The following is a 27,198-nucleotide window of genomic DNA, read 5'->3' on the forward strand; positions in this document are numbered from 1 at the left end:
TAAATGGGGCCTTTTGTCTTGTTACAGCCAGGAAGGGAAGAAGGGAGGGCATGGTTTGGATGAGGGGCTCTTGCTCAGGGGGAATGGGGAACCTGAATTCTACCTGTTGCTTCCTGCTAGGATTTCCTAGCTGTAGGGTTAAAGAAGACATTGCACAGCCTGCTCCTGGCCTCACTCTGGGGCTATACAAAGAGTTTGTTTCATGATCTTAACTGCTGCTGATGGTACCCTGACATCGTTCAGTTCTTGGGTACAAAGCCTAATATTAGGGTACCCCCCCAACCGCTGTACAGCAAAGGAACCACACAGGATAGGAAGATAGTAAAGAGTGGTTATTAAGAAAGAGGAATTGCTATACATCTTGTGGGTGAGAATGGCAGGGGAAAACTGGGAGAGAGCGAGGGAAGGGGTGACGTGGTTCAAAAACAGAAATGTATTCATGACCTGACTTTTGTAACGCTTCTGTACATCACCTCTACACCAACAATGAAATATTTAAAAAAGAAAAAGAAAAAGGAAAGAAGGGGGAATTATGCCTTAGAGGTGAGGTAAGCAATCCAGCTAAAGCCTCACTGTGTAGAAGTTCTTGGAGGCTGGGGTTTTATCCAAGATGGCAGGGTTGCTAGGTGGTGCAGAATAAGACCCTCCCCATATGACTTAGCCACTGAGCAGAGACTTCCTGTCCTCTTTGCTCTTCCTGGTTTAATCTTGACACAGGGAGTGGGTTCCATAAGGGTATAGACCATTATCTTATTCGCTGATGCTGAGTGTGGACTACCAGGTGTGAAAAAAGGAATCTTTGTAGCCCAGGGTGTCTCCCCATTCCTGCTCACGTCTACCTATCTTCCTTTTCTAATGGAACTCGTCCCCCACCTCCTAGTTACATACCCCCAACTTGATGTGACCTCTGCATCCCCGCTGCTCTGGCATGTGGTGATAAACATCACTGTTTGTTGCCCAACATAGGGAGCATGTGCCAGTGGTATCTATGATAGAGGCTGTGTAGAAAGTAAGGAGGGGCGTGGAGTGAGGACTGGCCAAAGTCAGGACACAGATGTCCTTCGTTGAGAAGCCCACCAGCAGACTGTGGCCTGAAGATTATTTGCCAGTGGGAGTGGAGAGTTTTTGGAAGCACCGCTGCTCTGAGGAGATGGCGTCAAAGCCAGGACACTGGAGACAATCCAAGAAGTCCAGGACCGATCTGGAGAAGGAACACACGTGTGCACAAAGACCGCTGAGTGTGAAGGACTGAGTAGATGTTTGGAATGGCGTGACACTGAGGGACAGGGGACAAAGGCCTACAGGGAGCAGCATGTACAGGAATCTGTGAGCCCCAAAGAGAGATTCCTAACCGAGTCCAGGGTAGCAGTGGATGTCCGTTGGGTTAGAACTCCAGGTTGGAGAGGACAGGTGAGGTTTGGGGCTAGTAGGTAAATAGTTCAGAATGTGGACTAGAAGCTGCTAGAGGCCATGGCCCAGGTGAGAGGTGGATGGGTGGGCACCTGGGAACGTAATGCAGGCGATTTCTGGAATCGTGGGGCTCATTTTAACCTTTCATTCTGCCTGTCGATCTTCTCCCATCATCTCTGTGAGGATATGACTAGGAACTATTTTGTGAAGCTTTAAAAAATACCCAGCATGTACTGGGTGAGCCAAATCATCCATCTGGACATCCAGGTTCTAGCCGTGTGGGCCCATAAGATAAGTTCTCCGAAGGCAGTAGATACTTGAGGTACTGGGACACTAAGGGCCACACCTACATTCTAATGGGAGCTTATGAAATCACGATAGAATACATTACCAACACATTAGTGTGGGCATTTATATCTTCATCACCCTCTCCCATGTTTACTAGCATCTGCCAGGCAAAGGCAAACAAGATGCCCCAGAGTTAAGTCCTGCAAACCCACATACACATCAGAATCAGCGGCCTAGCTGGCAGCTCAGTGGTAGAGTACATGTACATGCCTAGAGTGTGTAAAGACCTCGATCTCTATCACCTCCCTCCCCCACCTCTCTCTCTCACACACACACACACATACACACACACACACACACACATAAACTTGACAGCATAGTAGCAGTGAGCATTAGTTCAGGAGATGGAGGACCATCCGCCTTACTAGTAGCCATGGCAACAAGGTATGTAATGATGCAGATAAAATTGGGATGGTAGATGTGGAGCCATTTCCTGTCTCTCCACAGGAAGTTGTCACTACACAGATGCTGGGAACGGCCCAGGAGAAAGGGGGCGCATGTGGGATGGATGCATGGCATCACAAATGTGTTCTCTTGTGTTTGGCTCTTTAGTCAGGTCTGATAAAGACGCGAAAAAACGAATTCCTCATCTCACCGTTACCTCAGCTGCTGGCCCAGGTACATAACTACAGTTCCCCGGCAGGCCACCAGCCTCATGTACTGTATAAAAGAACAGCTGAGCAGAAGATCCAGCAGTACCACGGCTACCCCAGCTCTCACCAGACTTCTCCCGGTCACTCCCCAGGCCAGAGCCCCCCGGCACCCCAGAGTCAAGAGACAGAGCACTACCCCCATCGAAGGTGGCAAAGGCAACATTTTTGTGGACGACGCAAGAAATGTATGTAAGGAAAGTTTTTTCTTGTTCTGTGCTTAGGAGGGACTCGCTCCACAGGTTGTCTTGGGAGTGGGTGGGGCTGCCCACTGCAGGTTAGGATCTGGGCTAGGCAGCTTCCCCACTGCCCTGGATGATGGTGGGTCAAGGAAGCACGGGTAATCATCCCGACGGCCCATCTGTCTGGGTTAAATTCAGAAATACTGAGATGTGGGTTTAAGGGTTAGCTGCAGGTCTCAACTTTGGTTCTTGGGAAAGACTTTGAGATGACCCCTTGATGAACCAAATTGGAGGTGAATCTGTAGGTGTGGTTGGGTGTTCCTTCTGGGGACAGGAAGAAGAGATCGTCCAGAAAACAAGAACATGGGCTCTAAAGGGAGGGGAGAGTGCCACACGCCTGGTGACTCTTGGGAATACTTTGTGAGCCAGTAAGAGCTCTGGAATGTTCTTGATCAATATTGTACAATAGAAATATCATGCAAGCCCCAGATATTAAAATTAAAAATTTATAACAGTCATTTTAAATATGTGGAAGGTCAAATTAATTTTAGAAACATGCCCTCTAACCCCCAAAACAGATAATATCATCATTGCAACATATAGAAGAATTTCTAATGAAATATTATGCATTGTCTTTTCACATTATATTTGGGACATCTAGTGTTTAGAGTGTTCACTTTTTAATTCTATTAGCCAGGCGCTGGTGGCTTAGGTCTGTAGTCTGAACTACTCAGGAGGCTGAAATCTGAGGATCATGGTTCAAAGCCAGCCCAGGCAGGAAATGTCTGTGAGACTCTTTAATCAACCACCAGAAAACCAGAATTGGAGATGTGGCTCAAAGTGGTAGCGTGCTGGCCTTGAGCAAAAAAGCTTAGGGCCTTGAGTTCAAGCCCCATGACTGACAAAAAAAAATTACTGTTATTATGAAGGTGTTGTTAAGTTACGGGTTAAAGTTACATACGGCAAATAAAGAGTACATTTCTTTTGAACAGTGTCACTTCCCTCCCTCACTCTCTCCCAGTTTTTTAGGTTTTTTGTTTTGTTTGTGTTTTTGTTTTTTGTCAATTGTGGAGCTTATACTCAGGGCTCGGGCACTGTCCCTGAGCCTCTTTGTGCTCAAGGCTAGCATTCTACCACTTGAGCTGCAAGCCACTTCTGGGAGTCACAGAGACTTTTCTGCTTCAGCTGGCTTCAAACTGATCCTCCAATCTCAGCCTCCTGAATAGCTAGTAATACAGGCAGGAGCCACCAGCACCCCACTTTTTAGTGTATTTTTATGGCTCAATTTCAATTCAGATGATCAGTTTTCATGAGAAGTTATCTGTATTTTGATTTCCACAAGTTTTCAAGTTGAAAAAGTCGATTTCTATAGTCCAGTTGTCTCAAAGGTACAAGCTTTCCAGTTGCTGAGAGAAGTATTACAAATGTAAATTATATTAAATAAAGAATTGGATTTATCTGTTCACCAGCCACATTTCAGCGGCTCTGAAGCCACACGTGGTAAGTGATACTGCACTGAATGAAGGACCAATGAGGGCTCTTAGGGATGAGAGGAGCGAGCATGACAGGACATTCATTGCGAGTTATCATACAGAAAATGTTCTACCATTTCAACAGGCTTTTGTTGGTGGTTAGCTCCTCTTTAAGGACCATCCCGCTAGCATCTCCCAGTAATACTGGAATCCATGATACTGTGGTGTTATGGTGGTACTGCTGTGTATGTAATATGAGACATCAAAGCTAATGTGTAGGATTACCTTATGCACGGTTATCCTGTCCTTTTCAAGAAAGAAGCAACAGAGACCCAAGACGATAGGGCTAATGAATGGTGAACTTTAGTAGACTTTGTTTTAAATCTAACACTACATGAGGTTCGATCCTGTGTTCTCCTTCTGTGGAAGGCTGATTTTCACTAGTTGTTGTAGTATTACAATCTTCCTTTATGACTTCAGTCCAACATCACTGTCCTCTGTTTTCCAAATGCCATTGTCTTTATCTCTCCAGGGCTCACCAGACTTATCACTATTCGCTCACGCCAGGTGTTGTGCCGGTCCCAGCAAACACCTGTAGGTCTCTAATCAGAGTAAGGCCAGTATAATTACGCTGTTAAGTTTTAAACCCTTTATGACACGTTTTTGAAATCCCACACCTGACTTGTTTCCCCCAATAATGAAGTCAATATCAGCTTAAAAAGTCCTTTATTTAGCCACTTCTTTTAAAAATTATTTTTTATGATCCTTTAGTTGGACAAAGGGGTTTCATTTGAGCTGTGAGTACGATGCATCTTGAGCAATCTCCCCCAACCTCACCCATCCCCTCAGCTGACCTCGGGCCATTTTTCCTTATACACTTCGAATATTTTGCCTGCATTCACCCACCCTTTGACCATTTCTTGTGTGTTGCATTTAAGTTTACGTTGATGAAACAAAAATAGAAGGCACAGGTAGTATTTCATAAGAGTTTTGTATTTTATTCATGAAATAACATATAAAATATTATCAAGTCAGCTCTGACTAGTAATGTATATTTTCATAATTTTAGGGTAATAAGCATTACCTCCTTCAAAGACCTCTACTGATTTTTGTTGATTGCCTTCTGTACCAAGTAGAATTGCAGTTTTTTCTTTTTTCTTTTACTGTTTTTGTCTTTTTCTTTTTTCTATTTTTTCTCTTCAGAGTATTTTTCAGTGACTAAATAAATCTACCCACCATCTACCCATCCATAGATCCACTGATCTACACTTCCACCCACCTACAAGTCCATCCATCCATTAGTCAACTCAGCCATAATTCCACCCATACACTGGTCCACCCATCCCCTGGTCCATCCAGCCATGCATGAATACACATCTATGAAATAGGTCTTTGTTAATCGCTTATTAGGTACAAAACATCAAGGCAGGTGTTGGTGATGGCATTATTAGTGAAGTGAGGGTGGCATCGTTTTTCTACCCTTGTGTAGACATTGCCTTGTCTTCCTCCTTCCCTTCTTCCTTCACCTCTTTTGGTCTACTGAGCTCACCTAGTTACCCTCTACTGACATTCCTTCCAAATGTTCTTATGGTCCTCATAGATGCCCCCAAGCCTCCTTCAGAGGACACCTACCTGAGGTTTGATGAATATGGGAGCTCAGGGCGGCCCAGAAGGTCAGCTGGAAAGTCGCAGAGGGGCCTCAATGTGGAAACCCTCGTGGTGGCAGACAAGAAGATGGTGGAGAAGCATGGCAAGGGAAACGTGACCACGTACATTCTCACAGTCATGAACATGGTAAGCGAGGTGGGCTTGAGCCCTTCCGGGCCCCCTAAGGAAGGGGCCTTCTGGTCCCTCTAAATCATACAACAGGGTTGATGGACTCTGAGATGCAGCCACCTGGTTTTATGGAGGCTGACAATGAATCCTAAGAAATGGATTCGTAAGGTTGTACCTGGTTTGTCAAATTAAAGCCGACACACTTGTCAATGTCTGGTTGATTCTCACCATACATTTTTCCATTTCTTTGAGACTTGATTTTCCTCCTTGTACCAGGTTTCCAGTTTGTTTAAAGATGGGACTATTGGCAGTGACATCAACATCGTTGTGGTGAGCCTCATTCTTCTGGAGCAGGAACCTGTGAGTGGGAATCTTTTGTTTATTTCTCCATTCATTCTGCTGTCTTCCAGCCACGCCATGGAATAGTCATGATAGTTGAAAATCTGAAATTATGTGGATCCCTTTCCTCAAGGCAAGAGCTGTCTAGTTGGACTGTGAAACCAAGAAAATTAACCTACAGCACCACAGAAATCATTGTTTTCACATTAACATAGGCAATACTAATATATGCATTCATGCATGCCAAGACAGTGGCCCACACCTATGAAATGCCTACATAATATAAAGAAAAGATGAAAGATATAAATACTAGGTAGGACTCACAAGGTCATAGAGGAAAGGGGTAGTTGGAATTTGCAAGCTTGGTATACCAGGCCATCCTTGGTAGATGCAGAAGAGTAGGTTGACAATAGATGGGGGGAAAAAGCAGTAGAATGTGCTTGTAATTCTTCTGTGCTATGGAGACTATGCAAGGAATGCTTAATCACCCTTGAATCAGTTCCTGAGAGGTATAAGACATTGGCATGGGGCAAATGACAAAACCAGAACATAGAATAACGTGTCAAATTGCATGCCCCTCACTGTTTTGTAGTGCTTTGATGTTTAAGTTGTATTTTTTGACAACAGAGATCACCAGTCTGAGGGACTGTTTTTATACCCGATGGGGCTTTCTCTCTTCACCTATAACCCTGATAAAGAATTCAAAAAGCAGGGAGACAGAGATAACAGAGAAAATGATCCAATTGCCCAGGTGTGGACAGCTCCAAAGGTTAATGACTTATCAAATTATCCCTGGGATTTTTAGAAAGGGAGGACATGCATCAGTTAGGTGACATTTTTGCCTCTCGTCTCTCCATATATGCACTGCACAAGGCCGTTGAAGCCTACAGCTCCCCAATTCAGTGATGATCAAAGATCTTATCTTAAAACCTTCCCCTTCCCCCCGACTCAATCATTTTGACTGAGCAAACATTTTGAAAAATTATTGTTGTAAGGGTAATCCCTCTCTTGCCTTTTAGAGTCTTATGACTTCATTCACTCAGTGGACATTGTATTGATGGTTGGTTGATGGATTGTAGTGTAGGATGTACCAAACCATTGGCTGGAAATCTCTCAGGAGAGGCAAATAAGTTGTGGCTACTGCCTTGGTTACATACTCTGTTGAAGACATCATCACACATTCATTTATTATCTTCTAAGATTTTATAAAGGTGGTACCTGGTGGTGTGAAGAAAGGTACCTTTAATGGATAGAGGGTTATTGCTGGTAGAAATAGAATTGATTTGTAAAACCATATTACTGAAACATTGTATTTGCTTGAACAATTATGAGCGTTTACCATTTCGTGTTTATGGCTCTGACAAAAATTACACTCTGATTTGCGTGGGTTTCCAATAGGGAGGATTGTTGATCAACCACCATGCAGACCAGTCTCTGAATAGCTTTTGTCAATGGCAGTCTGCCCTCGTGGGAAAGAATGGCAAGAGGCACGATCATGCCATCCTGCTCACAGGCTTTGATATCTGCTCCTGGAAGAATGAGCCATGCGACACTCTAGGTATGGTATGACTAGATCCTTCATGCACACCTACTTGGTAAAAAGCACAGTATGGAAATTTTGTATTAAATGCATAGTGCCTGTGAAGCTCATTGAAAACATAGAGTCACACCCTACTTAATAACAGGGACACATTTGGAGAAGATTACAGAGATGGATGCAACATTCCTAGATGCTATACTCTCATGAGATCACTGTCATATGGACAAGCAACCCACTGTTGATTGAAACATCATTAATGTACATTATATACACTAGTACATGACAACCATGTCTGACTATGGAGTACCCTCATGGTACCCTGGTGAGCGCAGTGTGGAATGGGGAGCTACGTATTCTGATCTCTTCGGTTTTCATTGAGGTGTAAGATGACGCATCATTGTGTAACTAAACAAGTTGTTTCATAAGCATCATTACTATAGAACTGGGATACTGGAGACAAGTTGCTTGATTTTCGTGGTGCTTTGCTGTCCCACTAGGTACCAGGGCTTCCTCAAGGTATTTGGTTTTGAAGGACTCACTTCATCCAAAGTTGCACAGGATACTGAGAGTAATGACTATATATGTTTTTATATTATACCTGTGTTGCATTTTCTATATTCCATTGCATATAACTGGAATTTAGCCTCTCCTCCACCTTTTTTGATGAATTGGTGATTACTTAGGGCTCTGTAAAGAGCCAGAGAGTAAGTATGTTATATTCTGCAGACCATCACTCTGTGGTAATTACTCATCAATTGCATTCGTGCAAAAGCAGCCACAGGCAATGCATAAACAAACGAGCATGGTTGTATTCTACTGCAATGCACTGACAAAACCAGAAAGCAGAAACTAGCAACCGTGGTGCAGATGGATAGGTAAGACAAGGAGCTGAGAAAGTTTACGTGGTTTCCCTTCACCAATCATTTCTTCTCCAACGTACTTTCTAATCCCCTATGGTTTATTAGTGATAAAAGTAGATTGGGCTTTATGTAACATTTTTTAATGCTTTAAAAATTCTCTCTAATGTCTCATGTTATACCTTGGAAGACAAGCCTCTTTTAATTCACTATTAATCACAGTCTTGAATAAGCACAACTGCTTTGGGAATTGCTTCGTGAGAAGGGCTTTTAAAAGTGAACTTTGAAATTCCTATTCTGAGTTTGAGCTGCATAAGGTAATATCTGGTTACCAATGCATTGTTAATGTTTCGAAATGATCTTCTGAGAAAGAGCCAACCAGAGACCAAAGTATAAGGAAAGACTTTGAAAGACAAAAACATCATCAGGAAACCCACAAACTGCTCAGACTTTTAGCAGCATGTTCTAATGCAGGCAAATGAACGATGCATGATTCCTGAAGTTGGGGTTATTGACTGTGCCACCTGAAATGCATTGATTTTCCCTTTCTGGGCCCCAGTTTCCTTATCTGTAACTCTCTACAGGAACACAAACGCATACTAGACATAGAGATAGAGCAGGGCGTGGTGTTTGGCTAGCATCTGAGGCTGCAGTCACCCAGGATAAGGGTCTTCATATTCTGTTTCCCTGAAGATTTTCACATGGGATGGGTGTGGTCAATTCATAAGCATGTACTTAAAGTTCAATGGCTACATTGTACTGCTCTACTGGTTGTAAAGACACAAAACTGAGAAGAAAGACATCCACACCCTATAATATAGATTGACATGGAATCCAGAGTCGGCTGTACTGCTTTTATAACTGCTTCTGGAAGGAGGCGACTTTGGGAACACTTATCACATTGTAGTAGCTGGGAGAAAAATGAGCATTTCACATTCTCTGCTCTAGAGAAAGACCAAGATGTGTGTTTTCTCTTGGAAAATGTATCCGGTGTTAGGACAGTATCACCATGGTTCAGCTAACATGGTGCATTGGAATAGTTAGAATAGTTGGAATAGCTAGCTAGCTGTCTGTCTGTCGTCTGTCTGTCTGTCTGTCTGTCATCCAGGACAAGCAGAGAACCATATACCATTAGTGTTTTCCTGCAAAACAACAACAAATCCATTAAACTAAAACTGTGTGGAAAATTTCGAGGACAACAGAGTGGATTTCATCTGTGCTCCCCCCTCCGGTTGACATTTGAACCCGATCTCTCTACAGGGTTTGCACCCATCAGCGGAATGTGCAGTAAGTATCGAAGTTGTACCATCAATGAAGATACGGGACTTGGCCTGGCTTTCACCATTGCTCACGAGTCAGGGCACAAGTAAGTGGCTCCTTGGTTCACAGCCTTATCTGAAAACTGGCCAAGTGATTCACCAGCATTCCTCTCAAGATTATTATTGATTCAGGTGGGATACATGGGATAAAATTCTTAGAATAATGTCTGGCTGTAAGAAAGGCTCTGTCAAGGCCATCTCGTCAGTGTCTCTGTGTTACAGCATTTCTTGTCTGCACAAGTGGACTGCCTGTTGTTTAAACAACTCTCAGGTCTTCCCCATACTTATTTCCCTTCCTACTACTTCAGTGAAGCTACCTCTCAGCTCATCCTTTACACCAAGGAAACAATCAATAACAGAGACATATAAATCCCCTGAATACAATTACATGTGGTTAAACTTTTGTTGTTGTACATCCTGGGTATTCTTTTAGTCAGTGACATGTACATGAATATTCTTGTAATGGGTATTCATAAATCTCGCTTTCATGAGACTAAAGTTAGAAATGATACTAGAGTTAGCAATGAGAAAAGTTGAGAGTAATAAGATATATTCATTTTGGTAGGCATGTAATTTTGTGTGGAGACAATGACACATAGAACTTTCCAGCATTATTTGAGTAATAGCTGTAGCATTTGAGGAAGCACACCACTTTACACAGTGACTCATTGGATATACCAGTTTAGAAGTGTGTGTGTGTGTGCACACATGCATGCACGCGCACCCACTCACTCATGGGCGTGTGCACGTGCGTGCACACAGGTGCATGTAGTGTATATATAATATGCACATGCAGGTATATTTTATTCAACATGACTTCTATTACATATTCAGAGTATCCAATTCTGACTTAAAAGCAAAGATCACACATTGAACAGCAGTTGATAGCAACTCGTTTTTGTCTGTCTCTTTCTTACAGTGTTAATAACTATCTCTCACCTGGGTTTATTGATTCTCAGTGCATCTCCCCCTTCCCTGCCCCCTGGTTACCCCTTGGCGAATGGGTTCACAGAAGGGTGATCTCTCCCCTCTGCCCAGCTTTGGCATGATTCATGATGGCGAGGGCAACCCCTGCAGGAAGGCAGAAGGCAACATCATGTCTCCTACGTTGACTGGAAACAATGGAGTGTTTGCGTGGTCTTCCTGTAGCCGCCAGTACCTCAAGAAATTCCTCAGGTAAGACAGATGAGAGCAGGTGTGTGCCCAGATCTGGTAGCAGTAACAGGGAATAGTGTTTAATGGATGTAAAAAAAGAAAAGAATAAAGTTTCTTTTGACCTCGCAATAAAACAAAAATAATAAAATTTAATAACAACAACAAAAACATCCTGAATGAATGCAATGATGATCAGATGGTATTATTGTTATTGCTGAAAAATCAAAGGCCTTCTATGGAGTCAAAGCCTCTCCATATATTTAGCCCTGTTTCATTCCCCCAGCAATGCTATTATTCTCTTCATTCTAAAACTTAGGAAGTTGGGTCTTAGACTAATTGCATTGCTTAAGGCATGAGAGCTGGTAAGTTGCAGATTCACATTTAAGTTCATGCTGACCCTAAGATTTGCCTTCATAACTCCATCTCTCTTCTTTGTCTTCCAAAGGTTGCTGCACATATTGCCTTTCTACTATGGGTGGAGAGAGAGAGAAAGGGGGAGGGATGGAGGGAAGGAGGGATAGAGGGAGAGAGAGAGAGAGAGAGCACTGAGGTTATTGATTTACTGAACCTATTTTAATCTCATCAATCCATAGGTCCTAAGAATATTAAAGATACTCTAATAGTGCATATCGTTTTTTTTTAGTAATAAAAAACACGTTCTTGATGGGTCATTTTGCTTAGAAATGGTGACAGGCCAGCTCAGTGTCTAGAAATCATCCAAAGGAGATGTAGCTATAGATAGTCATTTTGATAAGTCAGAACTCTGAGACTTGTATAAGAAGTTAAGTACTACTTGATTCATACTAAACAATGACCATCAAGTTTAATTATGAATGAAGATGTATCCTTGCAGACACGCGTAGATAGAGCATTTGTAATCTGTGTTGCTACACGTGCCTTTCAGCAGACATTAGTGGCATTTCTTCGGGAATTTATATTCTCGATGCATTTATACCACTACATATTATTTGTAAATATTAACAGGATCAGCTAGATGTGTGGGCAAGGCCAATTCAGTATAAGAATGTCTAACCCAACGATGCCCAAAGGGTGATTAAAAACATTGAAAAAAACACTTTTGCTATATAGTAAGCATTACCAGTCAGATATTCTTGTTAGTTTTAAGTTCATGCTTTGAGGGCATAAATTTTTCTTTTCTAACTCATGTGCAATGTATTCAATAAATATGATAAATCAAGATCATCTTGATGTAGAAAAAAATCTCCACCATGCATATATTATAGTTAACTGCTTTAGGGCAACAATAATGGTAACAGCAGCTAACTTTGATTACTGTGCTGTGATAAATGTATTACATTCTCGTTTGATCTGTGAAACAACCCTTATCAAAGTCACTGACAAAAATGAAAGTCTTGGATGTATGATCAATAGGCCCTCTATTTATCTGACCTCCGAAAATTATGTGTAACCACCTTGATACTTAACCTCTTAGTAATACCGTAGTTTAATTATTTAAATAAGTGGAGATAAAGTTTTTTTTTTCTAAGAAGTGAGTCTGTCAAGACTGATTTTCATCTCATCATGTCATAAACATACCTCACCCATCAGTGTATCCCTCCTCCAGATTCTTTCAATAACCTTAATGAAGTTTTTGTTGTAGTTGGTCATGAGGCTCGAACTCAGGGCCTGGGCACTGTCCCTGAGCTTCTTTGCTCAAGGTTAGCACACTGCTACTTTGAGCCACAGCTGTACTTCCTGTTTTCTGGTGGTTCATTGGAGATAAGAGTCTTACAGACTTCCCTGCCTGGGCTGGCTGTGAACTGTGATCCTCAGATCTCAGCCTTCTGAGTACCTTAAAGTTGGTGACGCTTATTTGAGGCAAAGCACATCCTTGACCTGTGCCTCCTCACCTGTAAAAACAAAACAAAACACATCAGGATTTAAAGTGAAGGTGCTCATTGTCTCTGTCTGGGTTGTTGTATAGCTTTAGTGCTTCATCCTTTCCCCAGAGTAGACATGCAATAAAAAGTGGTCAAATGTCATAGGAGATTGTTGAAGGAAATTTCATAGTTTACTGTTCCCATCTCCTGTCCAATCGCAAGACAGGTCCCTTGAATGTCTGGGCCACCCAGTGCCCTGGGACTGTGGCTTATATTATTCTTTCAGATAAGACTCACTTTTGGGAATAAATAAGTATTAGAACTTTAAATTTCTACTTGTTTTCTTTAACTATGTTCTAGTTTTCTTTGTATCACTGTATTCAGAGGGGGGCAGTTTACTTTAAGTGGAGAGATCACAGATGACCTGGTAATTAATAGGGATGTGTTATCCACTCTAGCACACCTCAGGCTGGATGTCTAGTGGATGAACCCAAGCAAACAGGGCAATATAAATATCCGGACAAACTCCCAGGACAGATTTATGATGCCGACACTCAGTGCAAGTGGCAATTCGGAGCCAAAGCCAAGTTATGCAGCCTTGGTTTTGCGAAGGTATGTTTGCTCGTGATGTCCAGCTTGCATTAAGATTCTACAGCCTGTCTGTGTACCTACAGGAAGGATAAACATTTGCTTTGCCGAGGTCAAAGGTGAGAGTCTGGGTTATCTCTAAAATGTCAGTTGTTTGGCATGATGATTCAGTGGCAATTTTACTGTCGATGTGTTATCCAGACCCAGGTTAAATAGCACCCTTAGAAGGAAATTCCTCCCGTCTACACATAGACTTCATCCGCTAGCAGTAAATCTGGGAAGAATAGCTTTTACTTACTTCTCATCACTGATTCTATAGTCTTCACGTTTATAGAAACTTCATCACTAAATGCCTCCATGTGCCTTTTATTTAAAATTGTCATTGGTAACCAATATTTTTGTAGAAATTCAAGGTGTATCTTGAGTGTTCTGGAGTATGATTTTTCTGTTGAGTCCTTTTTCATTCAAGACATGAACAAGAAAAATGGGAAAATGCAAGAATTCACCCTGTAGAAAGGAGAGCTCTCTCACTGCACTTCGTCAAGGATCGTTATCATTGTCAGTATTACCAAAAATTAGGACCATTGTTAAGTTGGCATATTCTCCATATCCAGTGAGAAGTCCTGGGTACCTGAACAGGTCTATAAACATGAAGGTAAATAAACATGAAGGATATAAAACCAGTGATAAGTATAAACTATTCTTCCCAGATTTACTACTAGCAGATGAAGTCTATGGGTACCAGACACGCAATTAGGGAGGTTTGAACTTCCTATCTGCCAGTGTCTTATTACTTGGCGTCCTCCTTTACTACCTCCTCTTTTTCTTCCTCCTCTTTCTCTCCTTCACCACTTCTTCTTTCTCCTCTTCCTCTTCCTCTGTCTCTCCCTATTCCTCTTTTTTACCATTACGCACCACCAGCTCCCACGTTATCAATATCAACTATAGAAACATGCGTAGGTCATATCAGCGCCATCATAATTACCACCACCACCACCACCACCACCACCACCATCCTCTACCACCATTACCATCACCATCTCCACCCGTCATTTCCAGCAGTAAGGGATTTATTTAAGATTTGTTTGACTTGACCTCAAACTTTTAAAAAAATCCCTGAGAAGTTCTTGCCCCTTTTCACTTGGATCTTAGAGAAAGTATTCAGTTTTCCCAAGGCCACAAAACTATTTTAAAGGACAGAATCCAAACAAAAAAGTTTATTCTGCAATGATGAGGAGCTGCTGCTTCTCCATTGAAGACCAGCTTTTCTTGAACTAATACTCAGTCATTAGTAGCAATCTTCATTCATTGTGCAGTATCTCTGCCTTTTTTTCCTACCTAATTGTTTTTGTATTACTCTACTCACTTTCAAAATACAAATCCTGAGAAATAGTATCTGTCAATCATAAGTATGATAAGGGGATATATGTTAAATGCTGAAAGAAAAAGTGTATCCAGTCACATTTCTTGGCATACCTTCCGTGACACATGGGCTTCCCTCTGGCTAATGTTAATGTGTAATATGTGAAAATGAACAGATTCAGGGCTGACTCTAACTTGCCTGTGAAGTTGAGGCTCTTAGGCAGAAGCAAATAGCCATTCACTTTGCTGGAAGAGAGTTGAGTCCTAACATGGCCTCTTCATCACTTTGTTCTAGAAGATTTATTAGTGTCCTCAGTCATCAATCAGGTATTTATTATTCGCTTACTCTGCAGCGAGTGAAGCACTGGTAATGGAGTTACTCTCTTTAGAAATGCAAAGGAAGTTTCTCAAATGACCCTCATTCCTGCAGAATCACACAAAGGTACAGACATTTTGGGGGTGCCTGTTGTGTGTCAGTCCGTGTACAGGGCATAAATAACCATGCTGAAGTTATACGTCATTTTCAAGAACCACACTATACTTTGAAAAGATAGTATCTCTGTCTTGGAGAGGGTCTTTGTAGAGAAAAGGAGCCCAGGGCAATGAAGATTCCACACTAGATGGGGACTAAAATGATGAAAGGCACAGAGAGGAGAATATCTGGAGGATGGGGAGGATAGCTTCAGAAAGAGATGTTTAGCTGGGCATGACGGTGCATGCCTGCAATCCCACAGCACTGAGCGTGTGGGGCTCTATTGACACTGTCTTCAAGAAACCAAAAAACCAAAAAGGAAAGGTGTGTTTAAGATGGCAAGGAGGTGAGGTGGAGAAGGAAGGAAGCATTGGTGCATGGATCCTGAATGTGGATTATTCCCCCACAGCCTGGCTTTTGGCATGCTCATAATTCTACTGCTTGTACCTTTCACCAGAGGCTCTACTCCAAGATCATGCACAGTGCCCTTGTGAGGCTGGGGGGGGGGGGACTTCTGAAGCGATGGAACCTCCTGCATGTCCAGCTTAGCACTGAGAGTACTGAGCTCAATTTGGTGACACAGGAAGTACTTCTTCCACGTCTTCACCAGCCTGTCACTACTTCCTCTTCCTGTCTTTCATTCCTCAGTTTGTTTTATTCCTGCCCCTCCCCGAGACCATGATTCCTAGAAAGGAAGGGTTAGAGCACCAAACAAACTCAAAACAAATTCCCCAAGTACCCTACCCAGCTAACGATGCAGCATTGTCAGTATCACAGGGAACTTGCTAGAAACACAAATACGCTGGTTCTATCTGCACCTATGGAATGGGAAACTTTGAACAGTGGTTGAGAACCACTGAGCTAGACAATCTTCATTGTCACACACACACACACACACACACACACACACACACACACACACTTTAGAATTATATAGACCTGGGTTTAAGGATCTTTTTCTACCACTCCTGAGAGGCCTTTGGCAAATGACTCAGCCTCCCTCAGTGCTAATTAGTGTCTACATAGGTAACTGCTAACAAGAAGATAATCATAGTACTGCAGGGCTTAATTTGGTACAGTTGCACCATTCAACAAATGAGAAGGCTTTCTTCTTGTTCAGACAGCATCATGGCTGTCTTTTCGCCCGTCTGGCTATTCACACTGGCTACCTTGTCAGTGTTGGGGCTGGGGAGAGTGTGTCTGAGGCTGCCCCTATTTTATCCCTCATCTTTCCTCTCTCAGCCTCAAATTTTCTATGTGTTTGGTACACCAAGTGCCATCTTGGTTCTCTTCTGAAGTATTTGTATTATTCAGTGTTTCGTGGCTGCCACAAAATACTTGAGTTGGGGTCCTTGTGAAGAAAGAAAGCTTCTGTAGCTGGTAGTCATGGAGGTTCACGGCCCTGGTTCTGGCCTTTGATGATAGTCTCCTTGGTTGTGTCACAAGAGAGCAGGTGGCAATGGTTGGAGCATTGACCATCATCCGGTAGAGAGACTGAGAGGGCCAGATTCAAGTTCTATTACTGTCATCCTTTGAGAACCAACAAAGACCTAAGAGAAGTATTATACCTTCCAGGACATGTCTTATGTTTCCTAATACCTTCTCCTGAGGCTCCATTCCCATCATTGTCAAAGTAAGACCAAGACCATCAGGCCAAGGGTCCTGTAGCATTTGGAGTGAGTACTCCTGGCTCAGTGGTGAAATTGTATTGTCTTTCCGACGGCCCTAGACATGGAGAGAGTGTTAACAGTACTTCCCTGCTGGTGGTTTTCTTGCACTGGGAAAGACCAGCTGGACCAAGGGACATCTTTTTAGTTGGTCCTGTGACTCAGTAGCTAGCGCAGGTACTCTCATAGAGCAGGGGACTCAGCACAGGTACTGTCCTAGAGCAGATGCTCAGTCACCTTGGCTTAGAGGCTCACTGCGAAAGTTTGAAGCCAAAGAGAATGGTACTTCCATGAAGACGTTTCAATTCCAGTGAGTGTCTGGAACCCATCATTTCCCTTGAACAAGAGTAGAACACTTATGGAACCATAGCTCCTCTGTACATCACCTTTATAGTAACCATTTAAAATTTGTTTTAAAAAAGCATAGACTGTGTATGTCTTTCCTCTTTGGGAGTAAATAGAAACCTCCTACCATCTAATCACACACTCTCCACTGCAATCCACCAACGTATTATATCGTTCTTCATCTTCTATTAACTTTCTTCTTACCCTTGCACTCACCGGATATTGATGGCCACATATGGGTTTCAGATATTTCCTTGCTCAGGGGTATAAACAGTGATCTGTGTGTCCTCTCCTGTGAATGAGTAATCATTGTGCATCCCAGGTAGTGAGTCAGCCATGCATGAGGGCTCCCTCCTTTAAAACACCTTTCTCTGGGCTCCCTCTCACCTTAAGGTGTCACAACCAGGAACTGGTGATGCTGCATTGTCACGGTCTGTGTGCCAATCCCTTGCCTGACCAACGCAGGGCTTCGCAGGGATGTGACATAAGAGCTGCTACTCATCCTCAACCAGTCACTAAGTTTACACTGCTGGTTGGAGCTCACAGTGGGAGGGGGAGGGGCGCTTTTCATTCATCCCTGTTCATTCAAGAATCCAGAGAGACTTCCCCAATAAAGGGTACCTCTGAGCATGCGCACAGCTGGATCTGCTGGTTTTGTGCTACTTGGATTCAGCCCCCACACTTCTTGCCCATGACCTCTAGGTAGAACACCTCAGAAGGAGAACTATCTATGCCAGCACCCTTCTGCCTACACACAGGAAGGAGAAAGTTAACCCTGGGAGACCGTGCCAGACCTATTTGGCCACAGATCACAACCATTCTCCAATGTTTCTTTATCTGTGATAAGGATAAGATCTTGATCTCCATTTGTTTGACTCCAGTGTCTTATTTTATCTACTGTAGAACAGACAGGGGACATTAATTATTGTTCCCCTTGAAGTAAGGAAATGGAAGTTCAACAATCTGCCCAAGATCAGGGGAAAGATAATAGAGAAAGCAAGCAAGCAAGCAAGAAAAAGAAAGAAAGAGAGAGAAAGAAAGAAAGAAAGAAAGAAAGAAAGAAAGAAAGAAAGAAAGAAAGAAAGAAAGAAAGAAAGAAAGAAAGAAAGAAGAAAGAACCTGAATAGGCTTTAGAGGCAAAGTTGTAGCAAAATCTTGCTGATACGTTTTGAATGCCGCTCTTAGAAAATGGAGGAAAGATAGTCATTCTTGTGTATAAAAATAGCTATATCTATTTAGTTTGTATTCTTCAAGCATGTTGTGTGTGTGTATGAGTGTGTGTGTTGTTGATACTTTTGGGATATGTGTTTCTTTCCAGATTTTCTGAAATAAATGTTTTGCTCACATTTATACAACTAGTAAGTAGGAGGGTAGCAGAGGTAATCCTGGGGTTTTGGTAGAGTAGATTCTTGACCATTATAGCCCTACCTCTTAGGTTATCATTGAGAATATAAAATCAGCCCAGTGCCAATCCCTTAATGACAAACATACACAAAAATAAAGGAAAGAAGGGGATCTGATATATAAACAGCTCATTGCAAAAGATGAACAGCAGAGAGTCAATAAATACACGGAAGTGTTATTCATTCTCATCTGTCAGAAATATATAGAATATGTTGCCTAGTGGCATTACCAAATCTTATCAATGATAAAAATGAAACCACTGGAACTCCTGCTTACTGCTAAGCACTGGAAAATAGGGAATTGCATTTCTGAGCAAGTGCTCTACCAATTGACCTATACCCTTAGTCCTTTGTTGTTTTTCCAGACAAGGTACTTGAACGTTTGTCTAGACTGATCACAGACCACGATCTTCCTACTCTCTGGACTAGCTGAGATTACAGATGTGTGCTACCACACTCAGCCTATGTTTTGTTTAAGCATATGAAATTAAATGTACCTTTATCCTCTGTCTTAATCTGACAGAATAAAATTATGTCCACAAAAAAGACTTGTTCAGGAATGTTCTTAGTTACTGCTTGATTCAGAAGAACCAAAAGCAGGAAGCAAACTAAAATGTCCTTCAGAAAGAGAAAGTGAAGAAAATTTCATTGTATTTATTCTGTGAAACTCTATATATCAATAAGAGAAGAACAGCTATTGACATACACAAAAACATAGATAATAAAACCCACATTGAGCAGAATACCAAAGGAAGTCCACTTGGTATAATTCCATTTCTATGAAATTTAAGAAAAAGCATCCCTGATTTCTAGTTACAGGCATCAGAACAGTGATTGCCTCTGTGAAGGTTATTTTTTGTGGGGTGAGATGAGTGTTCTGTCTAAGATTATGGTGGTGTCTTCAGTGGTGTATATATTTTGTCCCAACTTCTATAACCATGTGCTTCAAATGGGTGCCCATTATTGTAGTAAATTATACCCCCTGTAAACTTGATTTAAAAATGATAGCAGTCACGATTCTTGTTGATGGTTACATCTTAATTATTGCTTAGCTTATAATCTTGGGTAGTGAGGTTAAGCATAAGGGGATTGAAACCCAGGCTGAGCAAAAGCTCACCTGCATAAGGCAGGGAAGGGTTTCTTTATCTTGATTGTCAGTTTTCCCATGAGTACACAGGAGATAATACTCTGTCTTCCCCATGGGGTCATTGTGAGGAGCCAGGAAAATAACCAAGGGGAGCCTGGGGAAATAGGATCTATGCTTATTTTTTGTGGGGGGGGTCACATGTTTCATTTCTAATTCTTAAATTGCAGGCTCTTCTGAAGGATTCCAGAGACTTCAAAAAATTATTGATGTAGATGAGTTTTCTCCTTATAGAATTAATCATGCACTTGGCTTACAGGAAATATTGATTGTACTAGGCATTTCTATTCTAAGCTCTTGGGATGCATCAGAGATAAAGTGAACCCATGGACATCCCCCCTCCCTCACCCCCATCCTGCATCATGCCATGATGAAGGGAATGAAGGCCAGGAGCAGAAAACATTGTAACTGAAGCTGTAAATGAAGTCACTAGTAATGGCATAGGATAAAATAATGAGAAGGCTGATTAGGTATTGAAGTTGAGGTGTTAAAGTTTGTGTGTGTGTGTGTGTGTGTGTGTGCGCGCGTGTGTGCACACGCATGCGCGAGCTGGTACTGAGACTTGAACTCAGGATCTCATGGTCCTGATTCAGTTTTTATAGTCAGGGCTGGTACTCCATTTCCAGCTTTTTGCTGTTTCATTGGATTTGTCTGCCAGGGCTGGCTTCAAACCTGGATCCTCAGGTCACAGCTTTCTGAGTGGCTTAGGATTTCAGATGTGAGCTCCTAGTGCCTGGCAGCTGCTACTAGTGCAGCCATGGAGGTAGGGGTGGAATTTAGGCAAAGAGCTGGTGAAGGCAAAGAAGTGTTAGGAGTTCAGATAGGTGGAGAATTAGAACAAGCAGAGACAGGCCCTGGTTTGGAGCAAACTGGAAGTGTTGGCAGATTAGCATATAACCAGGGAGAGCAGAGCAGAGTGAGCTCATATAAGACCAAATTAGAGATAAAAGGGACTTGATGACATATGGCTTGGAGGTGCATTTTCTGTGAGTGAAGTTGTTGGGGGGGGGGTTGTGCAGAGGAGTTGCATGGGTCCAGGCAGAGGAAGAGCTGGTTGACCTGATGTGGGAGGATTTGTCTGTAGAACTTTTCTTCCCTGCCATCCAATATGGTAGACATGACTGTCTCTTTCTCTTTCTTTTATTGTCTTCAAGTACTTGTACAGGGGAGTTGCTGTTTAACAAAGCAGTTGATCAATATCACCTCTTTCAACATTCTCACCCATCCCTTCCCACTCACCCCTTCCCTGTTCTTAATTTTGAATGATTGATCTACATGGAATTCTTGACTACATTTTCTCCACCTCATTTATTCATCCCCCTTTCCCACTGACCTCACCCCACCCCTTTCCAGTACCCGCTTCTTGGTGTTTATTTTCTTGAACTCTGACTTTGCCTTTCCAAGGCATTTTACTACTTAAGTTCTCCCATAGATCTACCTTATTTCACTTAATATATTTCTCTATACTTACATACCACCCAGCATATTTACTTACTTTAAGAACATGAACAATGACTATGGTGACAGGGAAAGTGAATTTTTATTTAGTTTTAGGTCATCTAAATTCCCATTTAACAAGTCACATGTAATGACAGGCTGCCATATTGGAGATCACTGTGTTGAGAATAAACAGGGTAAGGGTGATCAGGTGACAGATTTACTGATGGAATGTGAGAGGAAGACAGGAATCAAAGATGGCTGCAAGATTTGGAGCCTGAATGGCTGGAAGGAAGGATGGAGGTGTCACAAAGTAAGATTGGGGAAATAAGAATGTGGGACAGTCTCTGGGGAGAGCAAGGAGGATTGTGTTTGGATGGTATCTAGTTTGATTTTTGCAAGTCGTTAACTCCTCCAACATGTCAAGTTTTACTTCTTAGGATATAGTGAATATAACCAGAGAACATGCAGCGATGACACAACCAAATACTGACAGCTTCAAGCATCTTTCCTTAAAAATATGGTCTTGTTGGGGGAAAAAAATCATAGCCAGGCAACATGAGACTTTAGGGGCCTCTGTGGTTATTTCTCTTTTTCTCTTAAATGACGACTTCAGGCCAAGTAATTATAGATAAGGAAAAGTTGGTTGAATACGCTTGGAGGAAAGGAAAAAAAAAAAAGGACAAGCTCCCCTCTCTGTTTACTTTGAAAGGAAGCCTTCTCAGAGGGCTTTCATGGTCGCCAAAACATGTAGCTGGCTATAATTACGTTTGACTTCTGTACCTCACCACAGAAGAAATAATACGTTCATCCAGTCTGTCTTATTTCACTCTGGAATTTGTGTGCTTTTTTGTTGTTGTTGTTGTTGTTCGGTTTGGTTTTGCTTGATTTTTCCTGGTCCTCTCTGAGCACTGTGTGCTGACATTCTGTTTTGAATAAAATTTAGAAAAGAAGACTAAGCTCTCCTGTTCTTTGGTCTGTTTTACAGTCATGGTGGCCGCATGGTATGGGTTATGACTCTCCCCTGGCTGTAGGAAGGAATATTATTTAATTCTGAACGCTTCTCCGTGCAAAGGTTGAATTGCTTCAATGGCTGCTTCTCATTCCTTCCGTTGGACCTGGATGGTTCCTTTTTCCACACCAGTTGGTTCTCTTCCAGACAAAAGTGACTCCTTATGGAAGGACAAGCAATGCTACTGCTGATTCCATTTGTGGAGATGCTGTCTCATGATAGTTAAACTTCTTTCACAGGACTACTGTCAGAACCACATTTCCTAAAGGATTAAAAGTGGCAGTGAAGGTGAAGACAGTAATGATGACCATGATAGGTGATTTGGTGGGGAGAGAATTGTGTGAACTATGCAAGTGAATTTACAGATATTACGTATAATTTACATGCATCACAACATCCTTGAGCACCACTCCTGAAATGCTAATTTTATCACTTTTTTTTACCATGAAAACTAAGAAATCAGCCATGAATAGCAATTCAAGGAATTCTATAATATGTCCATGACATGGATTTCAATCAGGATTGCCTTAATTTAGTTTTGGTCTATTCTGCTACACACTGGTTACAATAATCATTAGAAACAATATCCCTTAGATCACAACCAAGTATCTGCTGATAATTGCCACAGCCCAGCTACTGCTGAATTCATGTTCAGTAATTAAGCATGTAGTTTCTAGAGAAACTTTAGCCTTCCACAGTCATTAGAGTGCATTGCCTTGCTACTGCTGACTTCATTTGCCTCCCCAAATAATTTGTCTTATTCCATCCACCCCAGAATATAGAACTGCATACAAAAGCTTTAAATGTTTTCATTTTTGCTTATGTTATCACCCTTACGAGTGTCTGCTTTTCTTTCAGGACATTTGCAAATCACTGTGGTGTCACCGGGTGGGCCACAGGTGTGAGACCAAATTTATGCCTGCAGCCGAAGGGACCGTGTGTGGCTTGAGTATGGTAAACTGCATACTTGCTTGTTTTGGTTTTTCAGTCTCTGGGGAGGTGACAGGGCATAGGATCCAAATGACTTGTGTTGTGACTTAGCATGGAATGCCTTGGCTGCATGTGTTTTCTGTCTTCTCTGGAAAGTTAACCAACATTGCCAGGCACCGGTGTCTCACACCTGTACTCCTAACTACTCAGGGGGCTGAGATCTGAGAATTGCAATTTGAAGCCAGTCTGGGGAAAGACAAATTCAAGGGACTCTTATCAGCAGTTAAGCAGCAAAATTCCAGAAATGGAGGTGTGGGTCAAGTGGTGGAGTTTCAGCCCTGGGAGAGAAAAACTAAGGAAGACTATGAGGTCTTGAGTTCAAGCTCCAATACTGGCATGCATGTGCGTGCGTGTGCTCACACACACACACACACACACACACACACACACACACACACACACACACACACACACACACACACACACACACCACAGCGTCCATCAATGAGGAGTTGAGTTGAAAGTTTGCCGATCTTTACTGTTGGCTATTGGAAAGCAGCATGAATCTGTATAGAAGTAAGTCTTTGGAGTCCTTGCAGGGAGGGACAGGAGACAGTAGAGATACAGAGACGAAGAAAACTCAAACTCCAGGAAACCACAATTCAGTGATGAAACTATGCAGAAGCTAACACTCTCTCTTTTTAAGATTCATCTTCCTTAAGCACTAATTGCTATCCAGGCTCCAATGAATAAAAAAATGAATCCTGCTAGGGACTGAGTATGAACTTAGAGTTTACAATGTGGGGATATGCCAAGGTGGACATTGCAAGTTTGAGTTGAAGTTCCTCAGCTGGATAAGAGAAAGAAGAAATTTTTAGGGAGAGGCCAAAAATAAAGGCAAATCACAGACACACAAGAAGAAATGGGTGAAAACCATGTACTTTGATCCCAAAATACATGTGCAAGGAAAGAGGTGTTTGTATATACTCTCATTGAACACTGTTGGCATAGCCAGGTGCTGGTAGCTCACGCCTGTAATCCTAACTACTTAGAAGGCTGAAATATGAGGATTGTGGTTCAAAGCTAGCCCTGCAAGAAAGTCTTTGGGACTCTTATCTCCAATTTACCACCAGAAAACTGGAAGTGGAGCTGGGGTCCAAAGTGGTAGAGTGCTAGCCTTGAGTGAAATTGCTTAGGGACAGCACCCAGGCCCTGAGTTCAAGTTCCAGGATCAAAAAATAAAAAAGATATTGGTATAAGTCATAGCCATTCAATGGTACTGAATATTAGAAGTAGCCTAAGAGTTATGGATAGATGGTGGTTGGTTCTATCCCTTTGTGCCAACAAAGCAGGCACATATATTGGTTTTACCATTAGAACCAAAACATACAAAATATACATGTTAAGTATGTATATATTGTATATTTAATCCGACATGTAGAATATTATATAATAATAAACACATTTTCAAGCAAGGAAATGATATTAAAAATTAAGATCTGTTGGCCAACAATTTGCCTCAGGCTTGCAGATAGAATGAATCCTAGTGAGGAGCTTTGGCTACTGAGTGAAATTCAGTCTCAGCTACTTATGTGGTTATTTGGGTAGCTATGTGACTCTAAGCAAGTTAGTATTTACTACTTGCTCTCATCTATAAAATGCTTTATCTCCAAAATGCTTTTGGGCTAGATGAGATTCTGCCCCCCATTTTAAGGACACAGAAGCCACTTCTTGGGCTGTAGCTGGTGATAACACTGGCTATTTGCTGGCTCTTGTTTTTGTTTTGTCTCAGCCCAGTAGAGAGAGCCAGTGAATCCTGATGGGGAAGATGTATGCTCATGATAGACAAAAAAAAAATCCTCAAATAACTGACTGCTTTTCCCCTCAAAGTTATCAACAATGTTTTATGATTTCATGCAAATGCTGAATCTGGTGATTAATCCAAGAAGGGGAAAAATTAAAAAACGGAAGAATGGATCAGTACCTGGCAAGAATTTGAAGAAAGGCAGCAATATCTTAACCTTGAGGAAGTGCACTAGCAACAAGACTATGCAAAAAATAGCCATAAAGCCAAATGTGTCACAGGATAGAGTGAAGATATAAAAGTCAAACAATCTCTCCTTAATTTTGTAATTGAACTCCTAACTTCTCAGCAAACCAAAAACAAAAACAACCCTGGCATGGTCCAAACCCACCCCTTTGCGTTGAATTGCAGAGGGTTCTAGGAAACTCTGCAGTTCTGAAGCCACACAGAACTTCCGTACAATAAAAACACCACTGGGGGCAGCTGGGGTCTATGGGAGACAATGTAGCCTCCAAGAAGAGAAGACCAGTAAAGCTTGGTGTCTGTTACACGGGAGAACTAACCCAGGAAAGTTAGAATAAATCTCACCCTCCTCATGCAAATGGTGGGCAAATAAATATCATGTACAGAGATAATCCATTAAAGACACCACAGGAGTTGATTATCATCAAAGGGTCAGACATAGAGACCTTTAATCTCAACAAAAGGGAAATCTGTGTTACTGAATGAGAATGTTTTTTTCAGACTTAAAAATTACTCCATTTCATAAGACAAAAGCATAATGCATAATGTGTGTGTGTGTGTATGTGTGTGTGTGTGTGTGTGTGTGTGTGTGTGTGTACTGATAACGTGCATGTGTACTGATTCTAGGACCTGATCTCCTTTAGCTTTTGCACTCAAGTCTCTACCACTTGACCTACAGCTCCACTTCCAGTTTTAGGTGGTTAATTAGAGATAATAATCTCACAGACTTTCCTGCCCAGGCTGGTTTAGAACCACAGTCCTTAGCTCTCAGCCTCCTGAGTAGTTTAGCACTACAGACCCTAAGCCACCAGTTGACAAAAGCACAATTAGTATCTCTTTATTTGATGTCAAGACCATCATTCATGATGATTGATACTTCAGTTTCTTCCGAACCATTTTCTTTTCCTGGAGTGAAGAATCTGAGTGATTTCTTAAATAACGTCATTTCTAAGGCACCGCAGGCTTCTCTGTTGGTGGGTGTGATCCCTTGGCTGGTGGCTGGCGTCTTCACTGAAAATTTTACACACCTAGCCAGCTCACAGAGTGTGCAGTCTTCAGACTGCTGGTGGGAAAAATCCACCCCTCCGTAGACAGCAGCCTGTACTTGCAGGAGAATAATGAGGAGGACCTTATGTTCCTAAGACCCTGCAAAGACAGACTCCTGTCTATCCAGGCGTCAGTGGGGATCTTTGAGGGCTTCCTGTCACCCAACCCAACCCATTTCTCCTTTTACTGTGCAGATGTTTGCCTCTGCCTGTGTTTTCCCAGCTGGTCTGATGGAAGCATGTCCCATGTTCTTTCCGCAGTGGTGCCGGCAAGGTGAATGCGTGAAGCTTGGGGAGCTGGGGCCCCGACCGGTGCACGGCCAGTGGTCCACCTGGTCGAAGTGGTCAGAATGTTCTCGAACTTGTGGTGGCGGAGTCAAGTATCAGGAGAGGCACTGCAATAACCCCAAGTAAGACCTTCATGGCCTCTGTGACTTTGTGTTTCACACGTGGTTTTCTTCCCTTTGATTAGAGGCGGTCACGGAGGTTTGTTTCTTTTTTTTTTTATACTGTGGATATAAGCATGTCTGGGTGCCGGAGGGGGCATGGTGGGCAGAGCTGAAACACCTCAGAAGAGTTTCTCTGTGAGCGAATAGGATGACCAAGGTATCCACTCACGACCTCCTCTGCGGGCAGATGTGCCAATAAATGCCCAAGCTGTTGCAGGTCTAAGAAATGTGATTGGCCCCAAATGTGCATCTCTCAAACACGTGATCTCGATGAAGGGTGCCGAATGGAGAGCGAAATTTTCTCCTTCTTTGCAGTATTGACAAACCAATTTGAGTTTCTTCCCAGACAAAACAAAACAAAAAAGAACCACAGTGTGGTTCCAATCCGCCTGGGTCAGCTGCGGGTG

The 27,198-nt window shown here is 42.3% G+C and overlaps 1 protein-coding gene across 1 annotated transcript in view; it reads left to right on the top strand.

Moving 5' to 3' along the window:
* Nucleotides 1-27,198, top strand: part of LOC138826679 (A disintegrin and metalloproteinase with thrombospondin motifs 18) — a 97,510-nt gene that overhangs the window by 33,571 nt on the left and 36,741 nt on the right. The window contains exons 3-11 of the mRNA XM_070021907.1: nt 2,311-2,596; nt 5,663-5,856; nt 6,115-6,198; nt 7,576-7,735; nt 9,835-9,940; nt 10,932-11,069; nt 13,348-13,501; nt 23,178-23,273; nt 26,604-26,752. Coding sequence (XP_069878008.1) covers nt 2,311-2,596; nt 5,663-5,856; nt 6,115-6,198; nt 7,576-7,735; nt 9,835-9,940; nt 10,932-11,069; nt 13,348-13,501; nt 23,178-23,273; nt 26,604-26,752 — 1,367 coding nt within the window. The remainder of the gene's footprint in view (nt 1-2,310; nt 2,597-5,662; nt 5,857-6,114; nt 6,199-7,575; nt 7,736-9,834; nt 9,941-10,931; nt 11,070-13,347; nt 13,502-23,177; nt 23,274-26,603; nt 26,753-27,198) is intronic.

The sequence above is a fragment of the Dipodomys merriami genome, unplaced genomic scaffold, assembly GCF_024711535.1.
Source record: "Dipodomys merriami isolate MVZ:Mamm:240054 unplaced genomic scaffold, mDipMer1.0.p SCAF_148, whole genome shotgun sequence".
In the NCBI taxonomy this organism is placed as follows: Eukaryota; Metazoa; Chordata; class Mammalia; order Rodentia; family Heteromyidae; genus Dipodomys; species Dipodomys merriami.